Raw genomic sequence first — 23,885 nt, forward strand, 5'->3', positions numbered from 1 at the left:
CAGTTTTATCACTCTTATCGCCTAGAAATTCCAAGGGTTTTAGGAGCTCTGTGCCAGAAACAGGGGACAAAGACCATATATATTATTATACCACGCTGGACTTGTATGTCATGCATTTGAGGCACCTGGGAGAAATCCAGAGACTCCCACCTCTCTAAGCGAAATGAGTAGTTGAATGCACAGTGCTAGAAAACAGTAGACGTTGGTTGGGATGGGGGCAATTGACATGACAGTCCCTGAGGTTTAGGCAGAGGACCCTGCAGGAAGCAGAGGGCATGCCCCAGCTGGATACTTTGTGGAGAGTGTCAGAAGGATGTTGTTAATAAAAGTGTAGGTAGGGTTGCCGGAAATCAATTAAAACGGCATCCGCTGTCACAGCTCAGTGACCCCCGTAGGAATAAATATCCCGGACTCTTTCCCCATCTTTTTTTTTCTTTAAATTTTATTTATTTATCAGAGAGAGAGAGGGGAAGAGAGCGAGCACAGGCAGACAGAATGGCAGGCAGAGGCAGAGGGAGAAGCAGGCTCCCTGCTGAGCAAGGAGCCCGATGTGGGACTCGATCCCAGGACGCTGGGATCATGACCTGAGCCGAAGGCAGCTGCTTAACCAACTGAGCCACCCAGGCATCCCGGAAGATTTTATTTACTTATTTGTCAGAACAAGAGAGAGAGAGAGAGGGAGAACACAAGCAGGCAGAACAGCAGGCAGAGGCAGAGAGAGAAGCAGGCTCCCTGCTGAGCAAGGAGCCCGATGCAGGACTTGATCCCAAGACACTGGGATCATATTCTGAGCCGAAGGCAGCAGCTTAATCAGCTGAGCTACCCAGGTGTCCCCGCTCTTTCCCCATCTTGTCCCTTGTTTGTAGCTCTCCTCTGCAAAACCCCAATGCAAGCCCAGGGAAAGGAGCCTGATGCATTCCATCCAGCCCCGAGCCGGAGCCAAAAGGGCCAAACAGAAGATACACAGCGCAGACAGTAGTTTTAACCTTGGATGGTTTGGGAGGGAAATGAGGCTTGAGCCAGAGCCTTAGTCCTGGAGAAATGGAAAGCCAGGGTGAAGGAGGACGAGCAAGCTGGCAGAGGAGACAGGAGGAGTGGCTAGAGGGAGCAGAAACACCAAGAATATCCTGGAAGCCCAGTTAAGTAAGGCCAAGACTCCATTGTCAGTGTTTATGGAAATAATTACCCGCACAGAAGCATACTTTTCTTGCTGTTATCTGTTTTTATCTGCTCGCACCCAGAAGCAGGGGGAACAGAACTGCCTTTTGGGTTTCTTCCTCCACCACAACCAACCCCATCTAAGGCAAGCATCCCCACTATCTCACAAGTGCTGGTGTTCTTGCTGGCCCCACAGATGGGCCTCCCCTGGGGCACTCCCAGCCCTATCACCTGGTGCCTGTGAGCATGCGTTCCAGACAGAGGCAGATCGCCTGCCTCAGAATTCTGGCTAGCTGTGCAACCTTGGGCAAATAACTTAACTTCTCTGTTTACCCATCTGGAAAATGAGAATGGTGATAGTTGTGAGGATTAACTCAGGCGTCCCAGGTGAAGTACCTGGGAGATGTTAATTGCTCAAAAGTGCTAGCTGCTTTAACTCCAACAATGCCTAAGGTATAGTAGATGCTCAATAAATACGAGCTAAATGAATAAATTATTTAGCTGGCAAATCATTAAATTGAAAGAGGGACCCTGTCTACCTAGGTTATAATTATAAGACATTTTGTGAAAAAATAATTTAAAACCTTTAGGATTTTAAAATTTCCATTATAGTAATAAAATAATGATATTAATTTTAAACTAATCTGAGTGTTACGCTAATTAAATGAGCAACCTGTTGGCTTTCAGAGAAGGAAGGAAGCGCATAGATTCGTACCAAGACACTTAAAAGGTTGACAGGAAACTGAGGTTCAGTGATGTCAAGGAATCAAGAGTGTTCTGGAAAGTTCCCCAGCAGAGATGGGGGTACAGTGGGGCAGGGCGACAAGGATTAATCAGGTCAAATGGGGTTCAGTGAGCAAGGAAAGGCCATTTAACCTGCAGTGCATGGTAATGAAACAGAAAATCTTTAGTTTATTGTTAATTATTTGTTTTTCTTTTTTTAAATTTTTGTTTATTTATTTTTTTTAGAGAAAGAGAGCAGGTGTGCAGTCGGGTAAAGAATCCCAAGCAGGCCCCATACTCAGTGTGAAGCCTGATGCGGGGCTCAATCCTTCGACCCTGAGATCATGACCTGAGCCCAAATCAAGAACTGGACGCTCACCCGACGGCACCACCCAGGTGCCCCTAGTTATTTGTTTTTCTTAAGCTGAGGTTCTTTGGGATTAAAGAAAATAACACATTACTGTTATGTAAGAGAATGTCCGTGTTCTTAGGAAACACATGAAGCATTGTGATGTTGGCAAATTATCCTTAAATGACTGATCAAAAATATGTATGTAGGGCACGCCTGGGTGGCTCGGTTGTTAAGTGTCTGCCTTCTGCTCAGGTCATGATCCCAGGGTCCTGGGATGGAGCCCTGCATCTGGCTCTCTGCTCAGCAGGGAGCCTGCTTCTCCCTCTGCCACTCCCCCTGCTTGTGTTCTTCCTCTTGCTGTGTCTCTCTGTCAAATAAATAAATAAATAAATATTTCAAAAAATTGATTTGACACAGAGAAAGAGATCACAAGTAGGCAGAGAGGCAGGCAGCGGGGTGGGGGAGCAGGCTCCCTGCCAAGCAGAGAGCCTGGTGTGGGGTTCGATCCCAGGACCCTGAGGCTTAACCCACTGAGCCACCCAGGCATCCCAAATAAATAAATAAGTCTTTTAAAAAATGTACATTATAGTATACAGTGTACAGTACACATATAGTACATGTAATATATATATAGTGAGAGACATAGGCAAATATGGAAAAATGTGAATAGTTGGTTATTCAGAGGAAGGCTCTATAAAGGTTCATTGCACTTCCTTTTTTATTTGAAGTTTTTTCAAAATACAGAGTAAGGAAAAAGGTAACACATGCTTAGAACAATTAAGAGGGGGCACCCAAGTGGCTCGGATGGTCAAGCATGATGCTGGGGCCCTGAGATCAAGTCCCGCATTGGGCTCCCTGCTCATCAGGGAGCCTGCCTCTTCCTCTCCCTCTGCCTCTCCCCTCCACTCATGCTCTCTCTCTCTCTCCCTCTCAAATAACAATATTTTAAAAAGAAATAACAAATAACAATAACAAATAACATATTTTAAAAAGAAAAAGAGAATAATTAAAAAGAAATAGAAATGTAGAAAGAAGGAAAAAATTTCCAGGATTCCACCACCTAGAGATAGTCGATGTTGATATTTTTGGTGTATTTTCATTCAGTCCTTCTTAGGCATTTAAAAATCATATTTGATCTTTAAATCATACATATATATAGGATATAGGTATGTGTGTATATATATATATATATATATATATATATAAACACGAGAGACACTTTTTTAAAAAGATTTTATTTATTTATTTGACAGAGATCACAAGTAGGCAGAGAGGCAGGCACAGAGAGAGAGGAGGAAGCAGGCTCCCTACTGAGCAGAGAGCCTGACTCGGTGCTCGATCCCAGGACACTGGGACCAACCATGACCTGAGCCAAAGACAGAGGCTTTAACCCACTGAGCCACCCAGGCGCCTGAGAGACACCTATAATTTAAATTTGAAGAAAACATGTTTGAGTAACATTGTTTCAGTTTAGATGAGTAGACAAGAAACAGAAATAATTTGAAATATTTAGAAGAGACCCACAATTGGATATTCTAGTGCATCATCGAACCATCCCTGAGCCCTTTTGCTCTTTCCGCACCTAAAAGCGGTACGGAGTCGTGGTCAGAGCACAAGGCATGGTGGTCAGCTGTCTGGGTTCAAGTCTGGCTCTGACATTTACCAGCTCTGTGGCTTTGGCGAAGCTTCTTAGCTTTCTGATTCTGTTTTCTCATTGCAAAGTGGGCATAAGAATTTGAGGGGATAAAATGGCTGATGTGGGTAAAGCCCTTAGAGAAGTGATGGGCACGTCGTACTTGGTTGTGTTCATTGCCACCGTCATCATCACTATTATTAGCCTGAGGAACCAGATGGCAAGGATGACTCAGTGGGTTATTTTTGTTTTGTTTTGGTTTTGATTCTTAAACTGAGGTTCCCAAGGTCCTCATGCATCACAGTTCTTGGATGTTACTTTCAGGGTGTAAATAATCTGAATCAGAACCAGCTTATTTTTTTCTGTGCTGCTGCTGCTGCCACCACAGAGACAGCCATGATAGCAGAGCGCGTCCCTTCTTTTTCTTTTCTTTTTTGAGAAAGTGAGAAAGAGAGAGAGAGTGAGCATGAGTGGGGAGCAGAAAGAGAGGGAGAGAACCTAAGCAGACTCCCCGCTGAGCCCGGAGCCCCACTGGGGGCTCGATCTCACGACCCTGAGACCATGACCTAAGCCAAAATCAGAGTCAGATGCTTCACCGACTGAGCCACCGGGACGCCCCTTCTTTTTATTTCCTACCTCTCTCCCCACCCTGCTCACCAAGTGCTGACTTTAAATTCTCCCTGAAACCACTCCGCCTCAGCTGTGAGCTGACAGTACTTCGAAGAAGGTTGGGTGTTGTTTTCTGTCCTGCCGGGAACACAGATATTTTTTACTGGGCCCTTGTGGTGGACATTTTACCAAGTTAACCTAAGAGAGATCCTCTCTGGCTCCAGCAAGATTGCTGCTGTCTTTGCTTTTGTTTGGTTTTGAAATTTTGTAACTCTTTCCCTCACTGAAGACTATGAGAAGTTAAATTCAACCTACTCTTATTGTATGTCGTGGGAAACCCGGTTAAACATTTCAAGTGCTCAGATATACTGCAGTCTGTCTCAAGAATATTCTGGCAGTGGGTAACAAGAGCTATGCAACTTTTCAAACCTTTGACCCAGTAATACCAGTTTTGGGAATATACCCCAAGGAAATAACCCAAAAGGGAAAAAATGTAATTTGTGCAAAGATGTCCATGCATTGCTATTTATAACCCAAACAATCCAAATGCCAAATAAGGAAATGGTTCGGCAAACTATGGTATAGTGACATAAGGAAACACCAGTGACCGATTTTAAAAAACAGGAATGCAGCCTTTGCTGGCTCTAGGGAATGTGTGGATTTAATTATTTTAAGTGACAAAGAACACCACATGGAAAGTTTACAACTCTGTAAAATGCTCTGTTGCACAAAAAAGTCTGGAAGTGAGTTTTGAGGAAGGAAAGATGTAGTTTAGAGGTGAATCTGGTAACTCTTCTGTAAAGTGGCGTGTGAATTACAGTATCAATTGCAGAACATGCTGGGGTCTGACCCTTTGGAGTCTGAAACAGTTATTTGAGTATGTAAAGGAGACAGTTATAATATAAATCAAGCAATCGGTGTTGTTTTGCACCAGGCAGTCTTCATAGGTATGTGCCAAGGCATGGGAAAATGTGAACTCGGCATCAGAACTCTGCTCCACAATCTGGGGACATCTGGGAAGGAGTGGAGAGCGGCTGGTATGAAGGAGATGTGCCGGATACAAAAACCTGTTTGGAGTCTGTCCATTGTCCCCTGGCAGATCAGTCCTCAGAACTTGCGGAGGGCTCACCCATAAGCAGCCAAGTGGCAGGGACCTATTTTTTTCAGGAAGAGAGAGGAGGAAATTGGATTTCAGAAGCCAGAATAAATCGGAGCTGCCAATGGAACATCTACAAAAGAGTAACACCAATTCTCCAGTTCCTGTTACAGAGTCAGGGCGATAGCAGACGGGCACTTCTTTTTTTTCAAAACTGGGAAGAGTTCAGAATCAAACATGGGGCAGTCGTCATATCAGGAGGCTAAGAGGAGGGGCGCGTGAATGGTCACTCAGGGAAACCTCGGATTTCCCTTCAAGTCATGATCTCAGGGTCCTGGGATTGAGCCCCTCAATAGGCTCTGTGCTCAGCACAGTCTGCTTGTCCCTCCTGCCTCTCTCCCTGCTCTCTCTCTCTCTCAAATACATAAATAAAATCTTAAAACAAAACCCTAAGAGGACCTTAAATCAAGGAACTGTACAAAACAGGAAGGAAATGGATAAGTATTTGTGGCAAGTTCAGGGTTGTTTTTGTTTTTAATAATTTATCTTGGGTAGGAGTTAATATTTAATAACTGGAAAGCGAGGAAACATGTTCACTGAAATAGACTATTATTAGTTAAAGTTTACATATCATTTAAAATAAGTTTTTCGGGGCACCTGGGTGGCTCAGGGGGTTAAAGCCTCTGCCTTCTGCTCAGGTCATGATTCTGGGGTCCCAGGATGGAGCCCCGCAGCAGGCTTTCTGCTCAGCAGGGAATCAGCTTCCCTGCCGTTCTGCCTGCCTCTCTGCTGAATTGTGATCTCTGTCTGTCAAATAAATAAATTTTTAAAAAAAATCTAAAATATAATCAATTTTTCTAGTGGAGTCCTTTTTTAAGATTTTATTTATTTTAGAGAGAGAGAGGTACAGAGGCAGGGGCAGAGGGGAAGGGAGAGGGACAAGCAGATTCTGTGCCTAATGCGGAGCCCGACGTGGGCTCCATCCCAGGGCTCTGAGATCATGATCTAAGCAGAAACCAAGAAGCGGAGGCTTAACCAACTGGGCCACCCAGGTGCCCCTTCTAGTAGATTCTTAACGTCATCATCAGAAGGCTGGGATTAACCTGGGATTGACATTTTTTTGATATTTTTCCTTTCTCAACCTTAATTTGGGCAGTGAGACACAATCCAATTAGAATGTTTTTCATTAGCAATTAACAAAAATTAAAACAAGAGTTTGTACCAATAGTAATGGGCCCTGACTTTTGTAGCAAGGAGATACCAAAGAACTATGTATCTCTTCTGCTTTCTTTAAATAAATCAAGCCCAAGCTCGGAAGAATTAAGCCCAGTGTTATGCAGTGTGTCTTAACTACATTCTTTGTCCGTGTAAGAATGTGTTTTGTTTTACTCATCGCTCTCCCTGGCGATTTAACAACAATGTTAAATACATCCAGAGCCTTTCTGGGGGAGCATAATTTGTCTACCAAACTCATACTCGGTGGCTCCCGGTGAGACCTAGCTCTCCTCACCCTAACTCTTTAGCTGAAACTCTCAATCCATCCATACCTTTATCCTGTATTTAATGATGGCCACATTTGTGGATATCCACAGCACGTTCAGCTTCCAGGTGTCCACCAAAAGCCTGGAGGCAAGACTGGTTTTACTTACAGGTCCCCAGATGCAAGGACTCCAGTTACTTTAATAAGTCAGACTTTTTTTGGGGGGGAAAGATGTTAGAATTTAGCACGATAAATCTCCCACTTGCGACAGGACTGGAGGAGGGGCTCCTGGGCACAGAAGGACCCGTTTGCAAAGCAGTGTTCTGGCGCTGGGTTGGAAAACATTCATTGGAGAAAGTTCTTCCAGGCAAGCTGTGATGGATTCTCCTTTCTCTTGGGTTTGTTATGGGGATTCTCAGTGCTAGCACGATGAACGTTTAGAGAGGATAATTCTTTGCTGGGGGTGGAGGTGGGCTGGGGTGCTGTGCGTTCTAGAATGATTAGCCACCTGCCTGGGCTCTACCTACTTGATACGACTAGCAACATCTCCAGTTATGAGAACCAAAAAAATGTTTCCACACATGGCCAAGTATCATCTGGAAGGCAAAATCACTCCTGGTTGAGAACCTTCAGTTTATTAGATATTTTGTGTGGAAATAATGGTACTGGAGTAATAGCATGAGATTATCCTCTCTCAATGAAGACAATGAAACATTCCAACTTCATCTTCTCTGCCCCTAGCTTCCCAGGAGGCTCAGCCCCAAATAAAAATTGAGGGCAGCTCTTCCCCTCATTGAACTCTTCTCCAGCACTTTCTTGTCTTTCATTAAATTATTTCCCCGATTCCTTTTCCTCAGAGATGGAGTCTTACGGAACTCCCAAATTAGTTTTGTAACTAATTGGAAATCAGATGAAAGAGTCCAAGGTGGGCAGAATCCTTTCCAGGTATTTTTGTTTTCTTAACATGGGTTGAGTTCAGCCATCCCCCAATTTGAGACATTAACTCACCAGTCTGACAGTTATTATATGTGGGGTCATTTGCCCTGTGGAAGTTCTTAGAAGCATAGCATATAGAAAAGGAGAGAGGGCATCGTTCTGGAGAGAACAGTTTGGTGACCACCGTGCCTGGTGAGCCTGCTGGCAAAGCTTGGAGAGGCAGATCAAAGATGGGCTGCTTGCATCAGTTTTGTCTGAATCAACTCTGATACCCGTCAGGAGCAAGACAGCCTCACCCTAAGCTCCCAAAACAAAGGAACCCTTTTGGAGGTCTGGCTTAGGGTGTCCTTTGTGGTTTCACAGCACTCTGTAGGGAGAGATGTTGTTCCTGCCATTGCCTTGCAGTCATTGTCTGGGAGAGGTGGGGAGGGGGTGGGAAATGGACCCGGAAGGAGGATCCTGGTCATCTAAAGACATAACCAAAATAAGGGAAATTGATTTATGTCCCTGGAGCTATCAAATCAATTCCGTTAAATTACCTCTCTCTCAAAAGGCTCATTTGCGTTCATCAGAAGGAAGGATCAAGCAGAGGTTAGGGCAGCATTGCTGACCAGCTGAGGTCAAAGGAGGAGGTTAGGAGGGGAGACAGAGGAGAAAAGAGGGGCCTCTGGTGGTGTGCCCTGGTCAAGGAGTCCGAACCGTTCACCGTGGAGGAGAAGGAATTCAGTTTTCTTCCTTTGGCCTCTAGGTAGAAAGTAACACAGCTGACCCATCACTCGGATTCCCAGTTCCTTGTTGGAGGAAATGAGGGGAGTTTAAGCAGCTTGTGGACTTGGAGTCGAATTAGCTGACCTGAAGGAAATGACTGTTCAGTGTGAAACACTGAAGGTAAGATCGAGAAGAAACAGAAGTATTGAAGATGTGCTTCCTGGAAAACCACCTTCCTGCTTAAAAAACAACATCCCTCCCCCTCCAAAAAAAACCCACCAAAAAATTAAAACACCATAAAAACACCAAGTTGCTTCTTGTTTTGTTTGTTTGTTTTGTTTTTAATTTTATTTATTTACTTGACAGACAGAGATCACAGGTAGGCAGAGAGAGAGGGGGAAGCAGGCTCCCCACTGAATAGAGAGCCTGACTCCGGGTTGGTCTCGATCCCAGGAGCCTGGGATCATGACCTGAGCCAAGGGCAGAGGCTTAACCCACTGAGCCACCCAGGCACCCCCCTGCTTCTTGTTTTAATTACACTTCTGCCCTGGAAAGATTTTTGAGAGCAAAGGCAGAGAGGAGCACATAACATAATTAAGAACAGGCCACCTTGATGGACTCCTGGGGGGCTTAAGGGGCGATCTCAGGTCCTGGCATCAAGACCAGCATTGGTGGAGGCGGGGGGGGGTGTCTTTGCTCAGTGGGGAGTCTGTTTCTCCATATTCCTCTACCTCTCCCCTGTGCTCATTCTCTCTCTCTCTCTTGCTCACTCTCTTAAATAAATAAAATCTTAAAAAAAAACAAAAAACTTTAAAAACAACCTTTAAGCATGGTTCTTGTAGCTGCGGCTCTCATGGGGTTAACAACCCTGGTTCTGGTTCAAATACACTGGCTCTGTGTTCACTTCTGTTTCAACAGCTGCATGTTAACACACAGGAGACAGGCAAAAGAGAGGCTGCTCTCTGCTAAGAACCAGGAGACCTGAGGACAGGTTACTTGTATAACTTAGATGAGCTCTTTTACCTCTCCAGGCCTTAATTTCTGTATCTGTGAAATAAATTTTTGAATGGGACTAAGAGTGAGCAGCATTTTTTTTTTAAATAAGGGCCAGTTCAGAAAAAATAAAAATATTTATAGGCTTTTTTCTTTTTTATGATGAAGCAGCAACCCCGAGGCAGCTTTTTATTTTTCTTTCTTTATTATTTTTTATTGCAGAATAGCTGAGATACAATGTTGCATGAGTTCCAGGTGTACACATAGTGATTCAGTATCTCTATACATTGTGCTCTGGTTACTGCAAGTGTAGCCACTGTCTGTCTCCATAAAACACTATTGTAACACCATGGACTATTCACTGCCCTGTACCTTTCATCCCAGGGACTTAGGAGTCCGTAACTGGAAGCCTGTGTCTCTTACTCCCCTTCACCCATTTTACCCATCCCTCCACCACTCACCCCTCTGCCAACCACCAGTTTGTTCTCTATATTTATGGGTTTCTGTTTTTTTTGTTTGTTTGTTCCAGAGGCAGCTTTTTAATCTTCATTCTGCAGTTAGATTTTGGGTTTTGGGTCACTCATCACTGGCCTAGACAATTGCTAGTTTCTCTTCCAGATTAATTAGGTTCTTGGTTCTCTAATGGAAGCGACTTTGTTGGTTGCTGCTTCGTTCCATTTCTAGTCCATTCTTTTCTTTCTTCTTTTTTTTTTTTTTTTTTTTTTAAGATTTTATATATTTGACAGAGAGAGACACAGCAAGAGAGGGAACACAAGCAGGGGGATTAGGAGAGGGAGAAGCAGGCTTCCCACTGAGCAGGGATTCCCGATGGGAGACTTGATCCCAGGACCCTGGGATCATGACCCAAACCGAAGGCAGAGGCTTAACCCACTGAGCCACCCAGGCGCCCTAAGTACATTCTTTTCTTAACAACATTATCTGAAGGCTATTTGGCCAGTGTGTTTTCCTTTCTCAAGAGGCTCTTAAAAAACTCTTGGGTACAAGTGATGTTGTCCTATTTTATTTAACACATACCAGCCTTAAATGCATCCGTCCTAGTTTGGCAATTACAATGGAATAAAATCAATACATATTAATAATTCAGCAGCTAAAGGAATGCTGTTCAGAAAACAGGTCAACAAATTTTGACAGGTTACAGCCAGTCAGTTGAAAAGGGCTGGAACTTCAAATATCCAGACATGTCTTCAATGAAGTGCTCTTGGAATGCCCTTTGGAACAATGGAATAAAGCCATGGCTTTATGAAAGTAGCAGGAGCTCACTGACAGTTCATCCTATGAAACCTGAGCCCCTCTTCCATCCTGCTGCGAATCTCTTCCAAAGTAAGGAATTAGACAAAGCTATCGGACAGGGTATGCTTCTAGGCAGTCAGAAGAGATGGCAGAATGAAAAACACTGTAAAACTCGTCCTTGCTAAACCCTTGGGAAAACAGTCTGGCATTTCCTTGAAGGGTCAAACACAGAGTAACCATATGATACAGTAGGCCCACTCCTATGTCCATACCCAAGAGAAAGGAAATCATGCATCCATGCAAAAATTTGTACACAAGTGTTCATAGCAGCTTTATTCATAATAACCAAAGTGTGGAGGCAACCCAGATATCATAAACAACATTTAGTATATCCATACAGCGGAGTATTATTTGGCCATAAAAAGGAATGTAGTACTAATATATGTTATTACAACACCAATGAACCTTGAAGACATCATGCTAAGGGAAACAAGCAGATACAAAAGGTCACCTATTGTATGACTCCCTACTCAGTGGGGAGCCTGCTTCTCCCTCTCCCTCTGCCACTCCTGCTTATGCTCGTTCTCTGTGTCAAATAAATAAGTAAAATCTTTTAAAAATGGGTGAATTGTATGATATGTGAATTATATCTCAATAAAGTTGTTATACATTTTTAAAACCTATTATAAATATTGTTAAAAACAAAACCCCTCAGTCTATAGTCTGTCTGTGAGGGAGCAGCTGGCAGAGGGAGAAGCAGGCTCCCTGCTAAGCAAAAATCCCAACACGGGGGGCACCTGGGTGGCTCAGTAGGTTAAGCCGCTGCCTTCGGCTCAGGTCATGATCTCAGTGTCCTGGGATCGAGTCCCGCATCGGGCTCTCTGCTCAGCAGGGGGCCTGCTTCCCTTCCTCTCTCTCTACCTGCCTCTCTGCCTACTTATGATCTCTCTCTGTCAAATAAATAAATAAAAAATCTTTAAAAAAAAATCCCAAAGCGGGACTCAATCCCAGCACCCTGGGATCATGACCTGAGCCAAAGGCAGTTACTTAACTGACTGAGCCACCCAGGTGCCCTAGTACCCACAGTTCTTTGTGGTAATTCTGTCTTCTCATTTTACCTTCACTGTAGAAACAGTAAGTTACTTCCTCTCTGACCCAGATAGTCTGAGCATGACTTTTAAACTCTTTTTTTTTGAAAGAAAGAGCTCAAGTTAAACTAATATGGTTATCCCTGTTCTAACAGTTATTTTGTAAAACTGCCTTTGAAATATGGTGTCTTCCTACTTAGAAACTAAGACCAGCTCACTGGGAGGATCACTCAAAGTTTTATAATTCCTTCAGCCACAAGAAAACAAATTCTCTCTGGGCTGAATTTAAAGTTGTATCTGGCATCTGAAGGATGGTTTGAAACAGCCACCAGTGTTTTTTTGTTTTTTTAATTTTTTAATTTTAAGGTGCTCCACACCCAGTGTGGGGCTTGAACTAAGGATGCTGAGATCCAGAGTTGCATGCTCTACCGGGTGGAGCCACCTGGAAAGAGCCTCCAGGATTATTGGCATCCATCCCCGGGAGGGGCTACAGGTGGGGGCATGTGGACTCTGGAATCAGGCTGTTTGGTTCTTTTTTTTTTTAAGGTTTTATTTATTTGACAGGTGGAAATCACAAGTAGGAAGAGAGGCAGGCAGAGAGAGGTGGAAACAGTCTCCCCGCTGAGCAGAGAGCCCGGATGCGGGGCTCGATCCCAGGACTCTGGGATCATGATCGAGCAAAAGGCAGAGGCTTTAACCCACTGAGCCAGCCAGGTGCCCCAGGCTGCTTGGTTCTTAAACTGGCTTCCCCTTTCTGGGCAAGATACCTATCCCCTCTGTTCTTATTCGTATATAATGTCTATGGATAAATTACAGTCCCCACCTAGGGAGAATTAAGTGAATTAGTTGTATGAATAAATCAAATGCAGAGAACAGAGCTTGGCATAGAAGAAGTACTCAATAAATTTGATCTATTCTGTGTCCCCATAGACCTTACCAACTGCCAAGGGCAGGGGAACTACTCACTTTCTGCCAGAGTCCTATTGCGAGGAACCTGGACCTGGTCCCTGAGAACAAATTAATCATCAAGGACAGGGGTCAGGCCGGAGCAATGGGGCTCAGTTTAGACAGAACAAGACCATTCCCTTCTCCCTCTGGAAGGCCAGTAGATTCTCCGAGGGGCTACATGCCCCCTGAAGAACCCAAATCCAGAAGGAGGACTCTACTTTTCCTGAAGACACGCTTTCCAAAGTTCTGAAGGAAGTGAGCAGATGTCTTCCTAGATCCAGGGCTATGCCTTTGGAGGGGGTGCCCCCGCACCCAGGATGAAATGAATCATTTGGGGAGAAAACTTCAAGAACTCCCTTGAGGTTTCCGTGTTGCTACGACTCGTTCTGTTTTGACTTTCTTTTTTTTTTTTTTTAAGATTTTATTTATTTATTTGACAGACAGAGATCACAAATAGGCAGAGAGGCAGGCAGAGAGAAGGAGGGAGGGAGCAGACTGCCCGCCAAGCAGAGAGCCCGATGCAGGGCTTGATCCCAGGACCCTGATGATGACCTGAGCCGAAGGCAGAGGCTTTAACCCACTAAGACACCCAGGGGCCCCTGTTTTGACTTTCTTTAACCATAACCCCAAACCTTGCTGATACCAGCTTCCTGGATTCCAGAGTCTACCTGGTCTTTTTCTGCTGCTGTGACTTACATTCCCTGATTGCTTGGTTTGGTTAATGACCCTGTGTATTTGTCTTTAAGTTGCAGCTTGATCCCTTTAAGCCACTCATGCTGACCTGTTGTGGTCTGGTAACTAATGTTCAATCTTGGCCGATGATATTGTGCCTGCCTTGATGCCCTCCACACTATCTGTGCGCCCGTGGACACTTTGTAGGCCCCCCAGCTCCATGGGCACTCGTGGCCAGCCCAAGACTCTCTTTCTCCGAAGGGAAAATATAGGTACACAGAGACTAAATGATTTGTTTAGGGAAATAGAAAAAGAGCTAGAAATTTAGCCGAGCCAGAATTAGAACCTTCAGATCGAATTGCATCTAAAATACAGTAATCAGCAAGACTTCGTTCTTAAATAAAATGTTGTTTTAATAAAATACTGCACATATATATTTTTCTTTTCAAAGATGTTATGACCAGGATGGCTGGTGTGAATGGTAATATATGGTGAACTGTATAATTAGTAGTAAAAACAAGGACTCTCAAATAAATAGGCTTAAACATTCTTTTTAAGACATATTCTGCGAATCAGCTGAGACTTAAGAACAGGCAAAGGAAAGCTGGATTTTCCTCTAAGAATGTGCTTTTGGTTGTCTTGGGATAGAGAAAGGAGTCATATTTACCCTGTAGGAATCAAAAGTAACATTGGAGTGACCTTCTGGGGAGAGGATTCCTTGCCTCTCCTTGCCCTCTCCTCGCTTTTTTGTCCAAGATTTCAGAGTTTAACTAAACCATACACAAGCACTGCCCCAGAGCTGCTTTTAGGCATCTCTGTATCCGACAGGATGTGGAACCAGTGGAAAATTCTAGGGAAAGCAGAGCTGGGCTAACAAGGAGGGAGATCTAGTGTGATAGAGGAGACCAGTACAAATCAAGGTTACTGCGGCCATTCAGGAATCCCTGTAAATGCAAAGAGCTTGGATATATAACAGAAAAATATAAGAAGCAGAATTACCCCACTAATTACCCATTAATTATACTCTAAGTTGGTGCCCCACTATTAAGAGTGCCTTACCTAAAGACTCGAATATAATCAAAGCCATTTAGATATTGTGTAACATAATTTACAAGATGTGCAGGATATGAAAAAGTCTTCCTTAACCATCATCCTTCTTTCTCTGTCAAGTCCACCACTCCTTTCTCCTTTCCCTTTGCTGTGTAAGGATGGGGACAGGTAGAAAATTCGCAGTTGAGATCCCCAGCCTGGATGGCGAGCAGGCCCTACCTGGAAGTCTCACTTTCGTGTTATCTCAAAGAAGAGCAAGTAAGTCTTCAGGGAAAAATCCAGAAGGACCCAACTCCTAACAGATAAGGCTTTCTCAACTAGCCTTATTTGCTTTCCAAAAAAACCCCCATCCAATACAATTAGAATTGCAAAGGAGGGAGGGGTCGCAGGGCTGACTCCGGCACCTCTGGCCTCTGGGCTGGCAGAAGACCCTAGCCTCGCTCAGGGGTTGGCATGGCCGGTAAGTAGTTGACCTTGAACTCTGCAAGCTCCGAGGGCCTTACAAAGACTTCTTGTCCGGCTGGCCCAGGACCCGGGCAAGGCAGTAAGGGATGAGGCTGACAGATGCCAGGGGCACAGCTGCACTCTTGCAGAAGGACAGGACGTAGAAGATCAGCTCCACTTGGGACGGGGGCTTCAGAGAGTCAAAGAGGTGCAGGAGAACAAGAGAGGCCACGATGCAGCAGAGGCGGAACGGGAACCATTTGCTGAGCTTTCCCTTGCAGCTCTCCCTGTACATGCTGGAGTTGAGAGCCAGCCCCAGGCCAAAGAGGGTCCCCACATTCTTGAGGAGGCTGGCGAAGGGTGTGGTGTCAATGTGGACCCATTCCGGTCGCTGGCACCATCTCTTGGCTTTTTCTAGCGTCCACAGGAGGTCTACGCCGAGCCCCTTGAGTAGCAGGTAAAATCCAATGGCAAAGCCGAACAAGAAGAAGGTGACGAGGAAGTACTTCTTGAGGCTGGCGTTGTAGATGCTCTGGATGTGGCGGAAAGTTTCAGCCACAGCAATGCCTGTATGGGAGAAAGAATGGCTGTGAGAAGTAGGGAAGACTCCAGCCCTTCAGCTATCGGGGCGGTGGGGGGTGGGTTCGGAGCCATGGATGACCTACCATCCATCCTGCCATTGTGACATTAAATCTCAGGTGCCAGATTAGAGCGTCACCTGCTTTATTCCCGTGCACAGGTGGATGGGAAGACGGAAGAGGCATGTCGCATACATTCTCTCACTGCACTCGTGCTTCCTGTCGGGGCCCTCACGTTTCTACTTGAATACCCGCAGGGGTAGAGAGCTCACTCCCACTTGGGCAGCCCATTTCATCTTTGAATGAATTATCAAAAAATCTTCCTTGTGTCCCCGCCGCCCCCATCCCGTCTGTTGGTCTCCGTTATTTCTGTAGGAGTGAAGTTGTAAATCTAGAACCTCTGTAGAAAATGCATTTGAAGACAATTATTCTTATCTCTAACCTATACCTTCTCAGGTCTTTCATGTAACATGGCTTTCAGGCTCCTTCTCAAACAGGGCACCCAGTAGGCTGCCTTACTTCTGTGGTTGTTGTGAAACCCTTATCTCCCTTGGACTCCACACTCTTCTTGTAATGCTACTGTGTTCTGCTCTCACCCATCTCCAGGGGGGAGATTCTACAATGTCCTTAAGGTCTTCTATTCTTATATTCCAGGTGTCTTATATTTATTCCAGGACCTCCCACAATATAAAGAAAGTCTTTCTTACGCTTAACCTAAGTCTTTTCAGCCCCTTAAAAATGGGATCTAAGACAACACAAGTATAGTTGACCCTTGAACAACATGAGTTTGAACTAGGAGGGTCTATTTATATGCAGATTTTTTTTTTGATGACCACCGTAGATCCCTGTAAATGTATTATCTCTTCCTGCTGATTTTCTTTTTTTTTTCTAAGATATTATTTATTTGAGAGAGAGAGTGCCAGGTAGCATGAGCAGGAAGTGGGGCAAAGAGAGAAGCACACTCCCCGCTGAGCAGGGAGCCCCATGTGGGGCTCGATCCCACAACTCTGAGATCAGGACCTGAGCCAGAGGCAGACTCTTAACTAACTGAGGCACTCAGGTACCCCTGCTCCTGATGATTTTCTGAATAACATTTTCTTTCTCTTGCTTGCTTTATTGTAAGAATACAGGGGATAATACATATAATATACAAAATATGTGTTAATTGACTGTTTATGTTATTGGTAAGGCTTCTAGCTAACACTAGGCTATTCGTAGGTAAGTTTTGGGAGAGTCAGAGGTATATGTGGATTTTCGAGTGCATAGAAGGTCAGTGCTTCTAACCCCTGTGTTGTTCAATTATCAACTGTATTCAAAACTCTGGTCCTATAAGAAACACCAACTGTGGGTTTGAAAATTGATTTACCCAAATAAAGAACTGTTCTAGGACCCTGTTCATTTGTTAAATTTGGTAGATTCCCTTAAAACTAAACTAAGGACCAGGGTGCCTGGGTGGCTCAGTCAGTTAGGCATCCCACTCTTGATTTCAGCTCAGGTCATGATCTCAGGATCCTGAGACTGAACCCATATCTGGCTTCATTCTCAGTGTGGAGTCTGAGGTTTTTTCCCCCTCTCCCTCTGCCCTTTCCCCACTCTCTCTCTAAATAAAGAAATAAAATCTTAAAAAACAAAATAAAACAAAACAAAACCCAAAAACAGAATGAGGGGCAGTTTCAGCTGAAGACCAGTAAGAGATAAAGAATATGAAAAGGAAATTTCCAGCTAATTCAACTGAGTAAATGAACTTGATGTATTGCAACTTTTCTGAAACACTTTGAATTGCGTAGATCTGGGCACTCCTGTAGAAATGAAGAGTTTCCAGACCCTTCCCATTCAGTCTGCTGAAACGCTAACAGCACTGATGACACCCAGAGCACCACTGGCATGCTGGGATTTTGTCCCAGCTGCGGAGACATGGGATAGGAGGGGCGGGAAGGGAGAAAGCCAGAGCAGCTGATACCTGACAGGACTCCGGCAACAACCTGATGGGGGAAATGAGCGGCGAGGTAGATTCGGGACAGGCAGACGTTCAGCTGCACGGCCCAGAATCCCAACCACAAAGCGACGTTCAAGCACCTGCAGGAGGAGAGGCGGTCAGAACAGCACCCGGGTCCGCATCCCTTAGCGAGGACAGCCCTGGAAGGAACGCCAGAGCCTGGCCAACCAAGGCGCTGTCTGCGGAATTTTTATAAATTCGAAGCCCGTACTCCAAAGCTCGGAGATGCCCGTGTCACGTGGTGAACGCTTGCACACGTGAACATTAAGCTCCCCTATTTTACGTGTGTGATAATTAATCATTTGCACAGTGGCTGTGTGCTCAGAACTCTGTAGTAGGAATGTCTTAAGTGCCTTTGTTTTTCAACCTGGACAAGGCGACTCTTTGGTTGGTGCAGAAGTGGGTTTTTATTTTAAACCCTGCCAGTAGGACGCTGTCTGATCTTGAGAAGTCCCCATTACCGGGTTGGGCCTTGTTTCCTTATCTGTAAAGGGAGGGATTGGGCTTGTAGGTCCCTTCCAGCCCTGACATCCTGTGACCTTCATGCTTGCCCTCAGCAGAAAAGCCACCACTCGGCTCACTACCAGCCCATGGCGGGGTGGGCCAGTGGTGTGGAATGTGGGAAAGAGCAAGTGTCTGTGACAGTCACCTCCTGCCCTCCACGCCAGTCCCCAGTGCTGAGTTCTTACCGAAATCTGTAGGTTGGTTTTTTCTTCCCCCGGAAGATAGCGAGGGTGGATGTGACCATCACATAGTATACACCCGCTGTGCCCATGGCATGACCAGAGGGACTCCCTAAAGGGTAGGGAAGAGAGGAATGGATGAACTAAAGGTAAAAAGTCTCCACCTAGGGGCGCCTGGGAGCCTCTGTCATTATGCGTCTGCCTTGGGCTCAGGTCATGATCCCAGGGTCCTGGGATCGAGCCCCAATCAGGCTCCCTGTTCAGCAGGAAACCTGCTTTTCTCTCTCTCTCTCCCTCTGCCCCTGTTTGTGTTCACTCTCTCGATGTCTCTCTCTGTCAAATAAATAAAATCTTAAAAAAAAAAAGTCTCCATCTGGGACACTGCTAGGGCATGTCCTCTATCCATCCACCCACCCACCCACCCATATTTCTATCCATCTATCCATCCAACTATCTGTCCATCCACCACCCATCTTTCCAACCTTTCATCCATCCATCCATCCACAAATCCTGCCATCCACCCATTCATCCCTTTAGTCATTTATCAAACAAATATCTAGGGGCGCCTGGGTGGCTCCATTAGTTAAGCATCTGATTTCAGCTCAAGTCATGATTCCAGGGTCCTGGGACTGAGCCCCTCATGGGGCTCCTGTTCAGTGGGGAGCCTGCTTCTCCCTCTTTCTCTGTCACGCCCCCTGCTTGTGCTCCATCTTTCTGACAAACTGGGTTCCTCCCACATTCAACACATGGACTCTTGCATGCTAATCTACATCTGAGTCTGCTCGCCAGGGCGTCCCAGAGATAACGCCTCGCCTTTCCTTTTCTCTTCCTCCTCCCCCTCCTCCTCCTCCTTTGCTCTTTCTTCCTCCTCTCCTCCTCCTCCTATTCATCTTCCTCTTTTTCTAAAATCCTTTATCTTTTACTCATGAAATATGACTGTGTATATTGTGTGCGTGCATGTGCATGCGTGCACGCGCACACACACACACACACACACACACACCCCATTCAAACTTCAGCTGCACAAGGACAGCAATCTTTGTCTCTTTTATTCACTAAAGGTACTCCAAGTACTTAGAACAATATCTGGCATGGTGTAGGTGCTCAATAAATAAAACTTAAATAAAATGAAATTTTTAAAAATTTAAATAAATAAAGTGAATGAATATGCTCTGAAGTGAACAAAGGGTTTGCAAGAAGAAATAACTAAGGGCCATGTCCTAGTTTGGGAGTCAGGGATGGGTCCCTGTGGAAGGGATGCTGGCACCAAGACTTAAGGGTGAGTGAAGCGGTTGGATAGTCCATTGCCTACCAAAAAATGAAATCTAATCTATCATTGGATTGTATAAGAACTGTTTGGTTGTGTCTAGTAAAGCACAAACATGGGGTGCCTGGGTGGCTCAGTGGGTTAAAGCCTCTGCCTTCAGCTCAGGTCATGATCTCAGGGTCCTGGGATGGAGCCCTGCATTGGGCTCTCTGCTCTGCGGGGAGCCTGCTTCCTTCTCTCTCTCTGCCTGCCTTTCTGCCTACTTGTGATCTCTGTCCAATGAATAAATAAAATCTTAAAAAAAAAAAAAGCACAAACATGGCGTGGGATTGGACAGTCGGTTCAGGAAGATACCTCTACTTGGCCGGTCCTTGGGGAAGAACAAGCCAGGGGCTTAGCCTTCTCCTGCTTTCCCTCCCCGGACCAGGGGCTACAATGCCATTACTCTCATGAGCCCTTTGCCTATAAGAATACCCTTGCCTGGGCACCTGGGTGGCTCAGTGGGTTAAGCCGCTGCCTTCGGCTCAGGTCATGATCTCAGGGTCCTGGTATCGAGTCCCGCATCGGGCTCTCTGCTCAGCAGGGAACCTGCTTCCCTCTCTCTCTCTGCCTGCCTCTCCATCTACTTGTGATTTCTCTCTGTCAAATAAATTAAAAAAAAAAAAAAGAATACCCTTGCCTCTCTGGACTAGCCATTCAGGTTCTGGAAACATGAGGCAGATTTCTAAATCAGCAGAGATAGGCTCTTCAGGGGGCCTCCTTGAATTAAATTAACATGGAGTTGTACCCAACTGAAGACTGACTAAAGCTTGAAGGAGCGGTCCTCCTCCTGTCCCCTCAAAGACAGCTTCGTCTACACTGACTGCTGAGAGGTGGCCACAGTGAGCAAGGTCCACCCAGCGTCTGTCTCTACCGGGGCGGGGACTCTCACCTGGTCCAGTCTCGCAGGTGACTGGAAACTGCTTTATCAGCGGCACGGAGGTGTTGCGGTAGTAATCTGTGTCCATGACCCACCAGTATGGACGCTGTCCAAACAGAATCCTATAAAAAAGCAGAACCAGCATCTGGAGTCACTGAAGGAACGCTTTTGCCTGAAGCCCACACCTTCAGGAAAAGGGAGTAGTGTGAGAAGATTCATGTGATCCGAAACAAAAAACTATTAGCTTTGGCTGCCTCCAAGAAGGGGAATGGGGTGGCTGGTAAGTGGTAGGGGAGGGAGACTTTTCCTGGTACATCCTTTATATAACTTTTGAATTTGGAATGACTCGAAAGTAGTATTTACTCAAACAGAAATAAACCCGAGATCCTAAAAATCCATATTAATGGAAGCTCTGTGACTTTTTTTAAACCCCAGGAAGAACTGGTCCAGGTGGGTCACATACAGAACTACAGTTTGCGGGACGCCTGGGTGGCTCAGTGGGTTAAGCCTCTGCCTTCGGCTCAGGTCGTGATCTCAGGGTCCTGGGATGGAGCCCCGCATCGGGCTCTCTGCTCAGCGGGGAGCCCGCTTCCCACTCTCTCTGCCTGCCTCTCTGACTACTTGTGATCTCTGTCAAATAAATAAGTAAATAAAATCTTAAAAAAAAAAAAAAAAGAACCACAGTTTGCACCTTGGACTTGCAAATCCTGCCAGGTCCCTATGCTCTTCTGCCAGGTCTCAGGGAGTCTTGGGTTTCCTCTGACGTCAGATAATGTGCCTGGACCCCAGGAACAGTCACCCTCAGGAGATGTGGCCTCCTTGCCATAAGAATTGCTCTCTGTAAGGACCGAGAGAGCTTCAGGCACTACTTTGTATTCTCTCTGCCTTGGAAGAGGGTACAGTCCAGACAAACCACTTCCCCTTTATTATTATTATTATTTTTTTTTTTTAAGAGAGAGAGATCACAAGTAGGCAGACAGGCAGGCCGAGAGAGAGGGGGAAGCAGGCTCCCTGATGAGCAGAGAGCCCGATTCGGGGCTCAATCCCAGGACCCTGAGATCATGACCTGAGCCAAAGGCAGAGGCTTACTTAACCCACTGAGCCACCCAGGTGCCCCAAACCACTTCCCTTTTAAAAGTACTAGATAAAGCACTAAATATGCTTTTTACTGTGGAAACAGGTGTCAAGGTTCAGCCCCTCCAGGACTGGAATAGTGATTTTTCACCGACATCAGAGATAGCCACTAACTCTGACCTCTGCCAACTCAAGAGAAAATCCATGGTCCTTCAACTAAGATCAGATGTTTGAAATAACCCTTTACCTGTTTACTTTTTAGGGTCATGCTGCTGAATAGGGGCATTACAGACAGCATTTAGTTCTTCAACCTTTCAACAGAGGTTTCAGAATCACATTGATACACGTTGGTCCTCTCAACGCCATGACAAATTTTTTTGGGATACTAAAAGACATTTATTGTTTATGGCCAAAGAATATTAGACCTAGAAGCATCTTCAGAATCACTTGACAGTAGACATAGATAGTTTAGGGATGGTAAAGGTCTTAGCTGGCCCAAGCTCTTTATTTTCTAGATGTGGAAATAGAAGCCAAACCAGTCACATGCTGGAGTCAACTGGTACTGGCCAACCATTGTAAAAGATGTAGGATTTTTGCAAGCATGACCCATCAGTAGATTGAAAGTGGCCCCAAGGGGAATACAAAGATGTAGAAATTGACAAATGCTAAAATTAGGACTACCACCTGCCCCCTGAGACAGTCAGTTCAGCAGCATTGACTATAACAGTTCTTAAGAACCTTGCCTCTGAAATCAGCCTGCCTGGGCTTCAGTGCTGCCTCTGCCCGTTGACCACCATGTTGATCGAGCTGTGGTCACTATCTCAATGCCTCTGTCTCTTCATCTATTATATTGTAGCAACAACCCCACAGCAAAGCTCTTGGCACATGGCCTAGTACCTATTAAAAGTTCAATAAATGTTAACTAGAATTATTATTAAGGTCCCAGAGATAACCTAAGTTTACAGATTATAAAACAGAAACTCAGAGAGTGGCTTTGATTTGCCCAGGATGTAAAGCTGGTGGGTGGCTGAACGAGGGCTGGAGCCCAGTTCTCTGGGTTGCTTCTCATTTTTCCATCCAATGGATTTTTTTAAAAGATTTTATTTATTTACTTGACAGACAGAGATCACAAGTGGGAAGAGAGGCAGGCAGAGAGAGAGGAGGGGAAGCAGGTTCCCCGATGAGCAGGGAGCCCGATGCGGGGCTCGATTCCAGGACTCTGAGATCATGATCTGAGCCGAAGGCAGAGGCTTTAACCCTCTGAGCCACCCAGGCGCCCCATCCATGCCATGGATTTTTAAGTTACCAACACGTTTCCTGTTTTCATACACCATCTTTCATCCATCTATCTTTATGTTACCAGTCCTGCTTCAAAGCAATAAAACTGTACTTCTTCGCTTATAAGCTATACGTCAGCCTTTTCACTAAGTCGAACAGCTGGCCTTCCATCCACATGAAATAGCCTTGCCTGTGTCTTCAACTCATGGACAGGGTTTTCTCTGTCTTCCCTCTTTAAGTGGATGATCCAAAGTCGGGAGGGGAGTAGCCCGTGGCTTCCCGAATCGCACGGAGAAGGCAACTTCCAATGGACAGACATTTCCAGAGAGAGTGCCAGCCTCTTCCCTTGCCGATCTCCTCTCTGTCTGGCTCTTACTCACCACTTAAAGACGAGGTTGAGCCAGTCTCCAATCACCGCTACCCAGAGGAGCTTGATGCCTACAGCTTCACGGAGATGAAACCAGATGGGGAAGAGGACATAGAAGGCATTCCTGAGGTCTGCGATCATGGACACCAAGATGAACCAATCCTGAGAGTCCTTGTAATTCACCTGGAGGTAGTGCGTTGACTGGATCCCAAAGTCATGAAGGGCATTCATTCCTTGCTCCATCCTCACTCCTGACGCCTCCGGCAGCCTTCAGCTGAGCCCTTGCTGCGATGACGGACTTGGTGGTGATTGCTCTTCTATCAGCCGGCGCCTTGCCCCTGTTTTTATACACCCTGGATCTGCCCTGCAGGTCAACCCAGCCCTGATCTTTGGACTCAAAAACCACTTTTGTCTAAAATCTATTGATCAAAGGTGCATCACCGGTAGGTTGATGCAAACATGTCCGGGGTGATTTACGTAAAATAGAAAAACGGGTACACAAAAACAGCCTGATCTGCCATGTACTCGGCCAGGCCAATTATTAACTTTGGCATGCTGCTTGGTAGAGCAAGGGCTGCCCTC

At 45.5% G+C, this 23,885-nt stretch overlaps 1 protein-coding gene across 1 annotated transcript; it reads right to left on the reverse strand.

Annotated features, from left to right (window-relative positions):
* Positions 1 to 14,554: 14,554 nt before the first annotated feature.
* G6PC1 (glucose-6-phosphatase catalytic subunit 1) lies at positions 14,555 to 23,643 on the reverse strand. The gene is made up of 5 exons (XM_044247853.1): positions 23,317 to 23,643; positions 20,597 to 20,706; positions 18,405 to 18,510; positions 17,680 to 17,795; positions 14,555 to 15,708 (listed from the first exon to the last, which is right to left on the reverse strand). The coding sequence occupies exons 1-5, from the start codon at positions 23,544 to 23,546 to the stop codon at positions 15,197 to 15,199; spliced, it is 1,074 nt and encodes a 357-aa protein (XP_044103788.1). The 5' UTR covers positions 23,547 to 23,643; the 3' UTR covers positions 14,555 to 15,196.
* Between the last annotated feature and the right edge of the window lie 242 nt (positions 23,644 to 23,885).

This window comes from Neovison vison, chromosome 5, assembly GCF_020171115.1.
Source record: "Neovison vison isolate M4711 chromosome 5, ASM_NN_V1, whole genome shotgun sequence".
In the NCBI taxonomy this organism is placed as follows: domain Eukaryota; kingdom Metazoa; phylum Chordata; class Mammalia; order Carnivora; family Mustelidae; genus Neogale; species Neogale vison.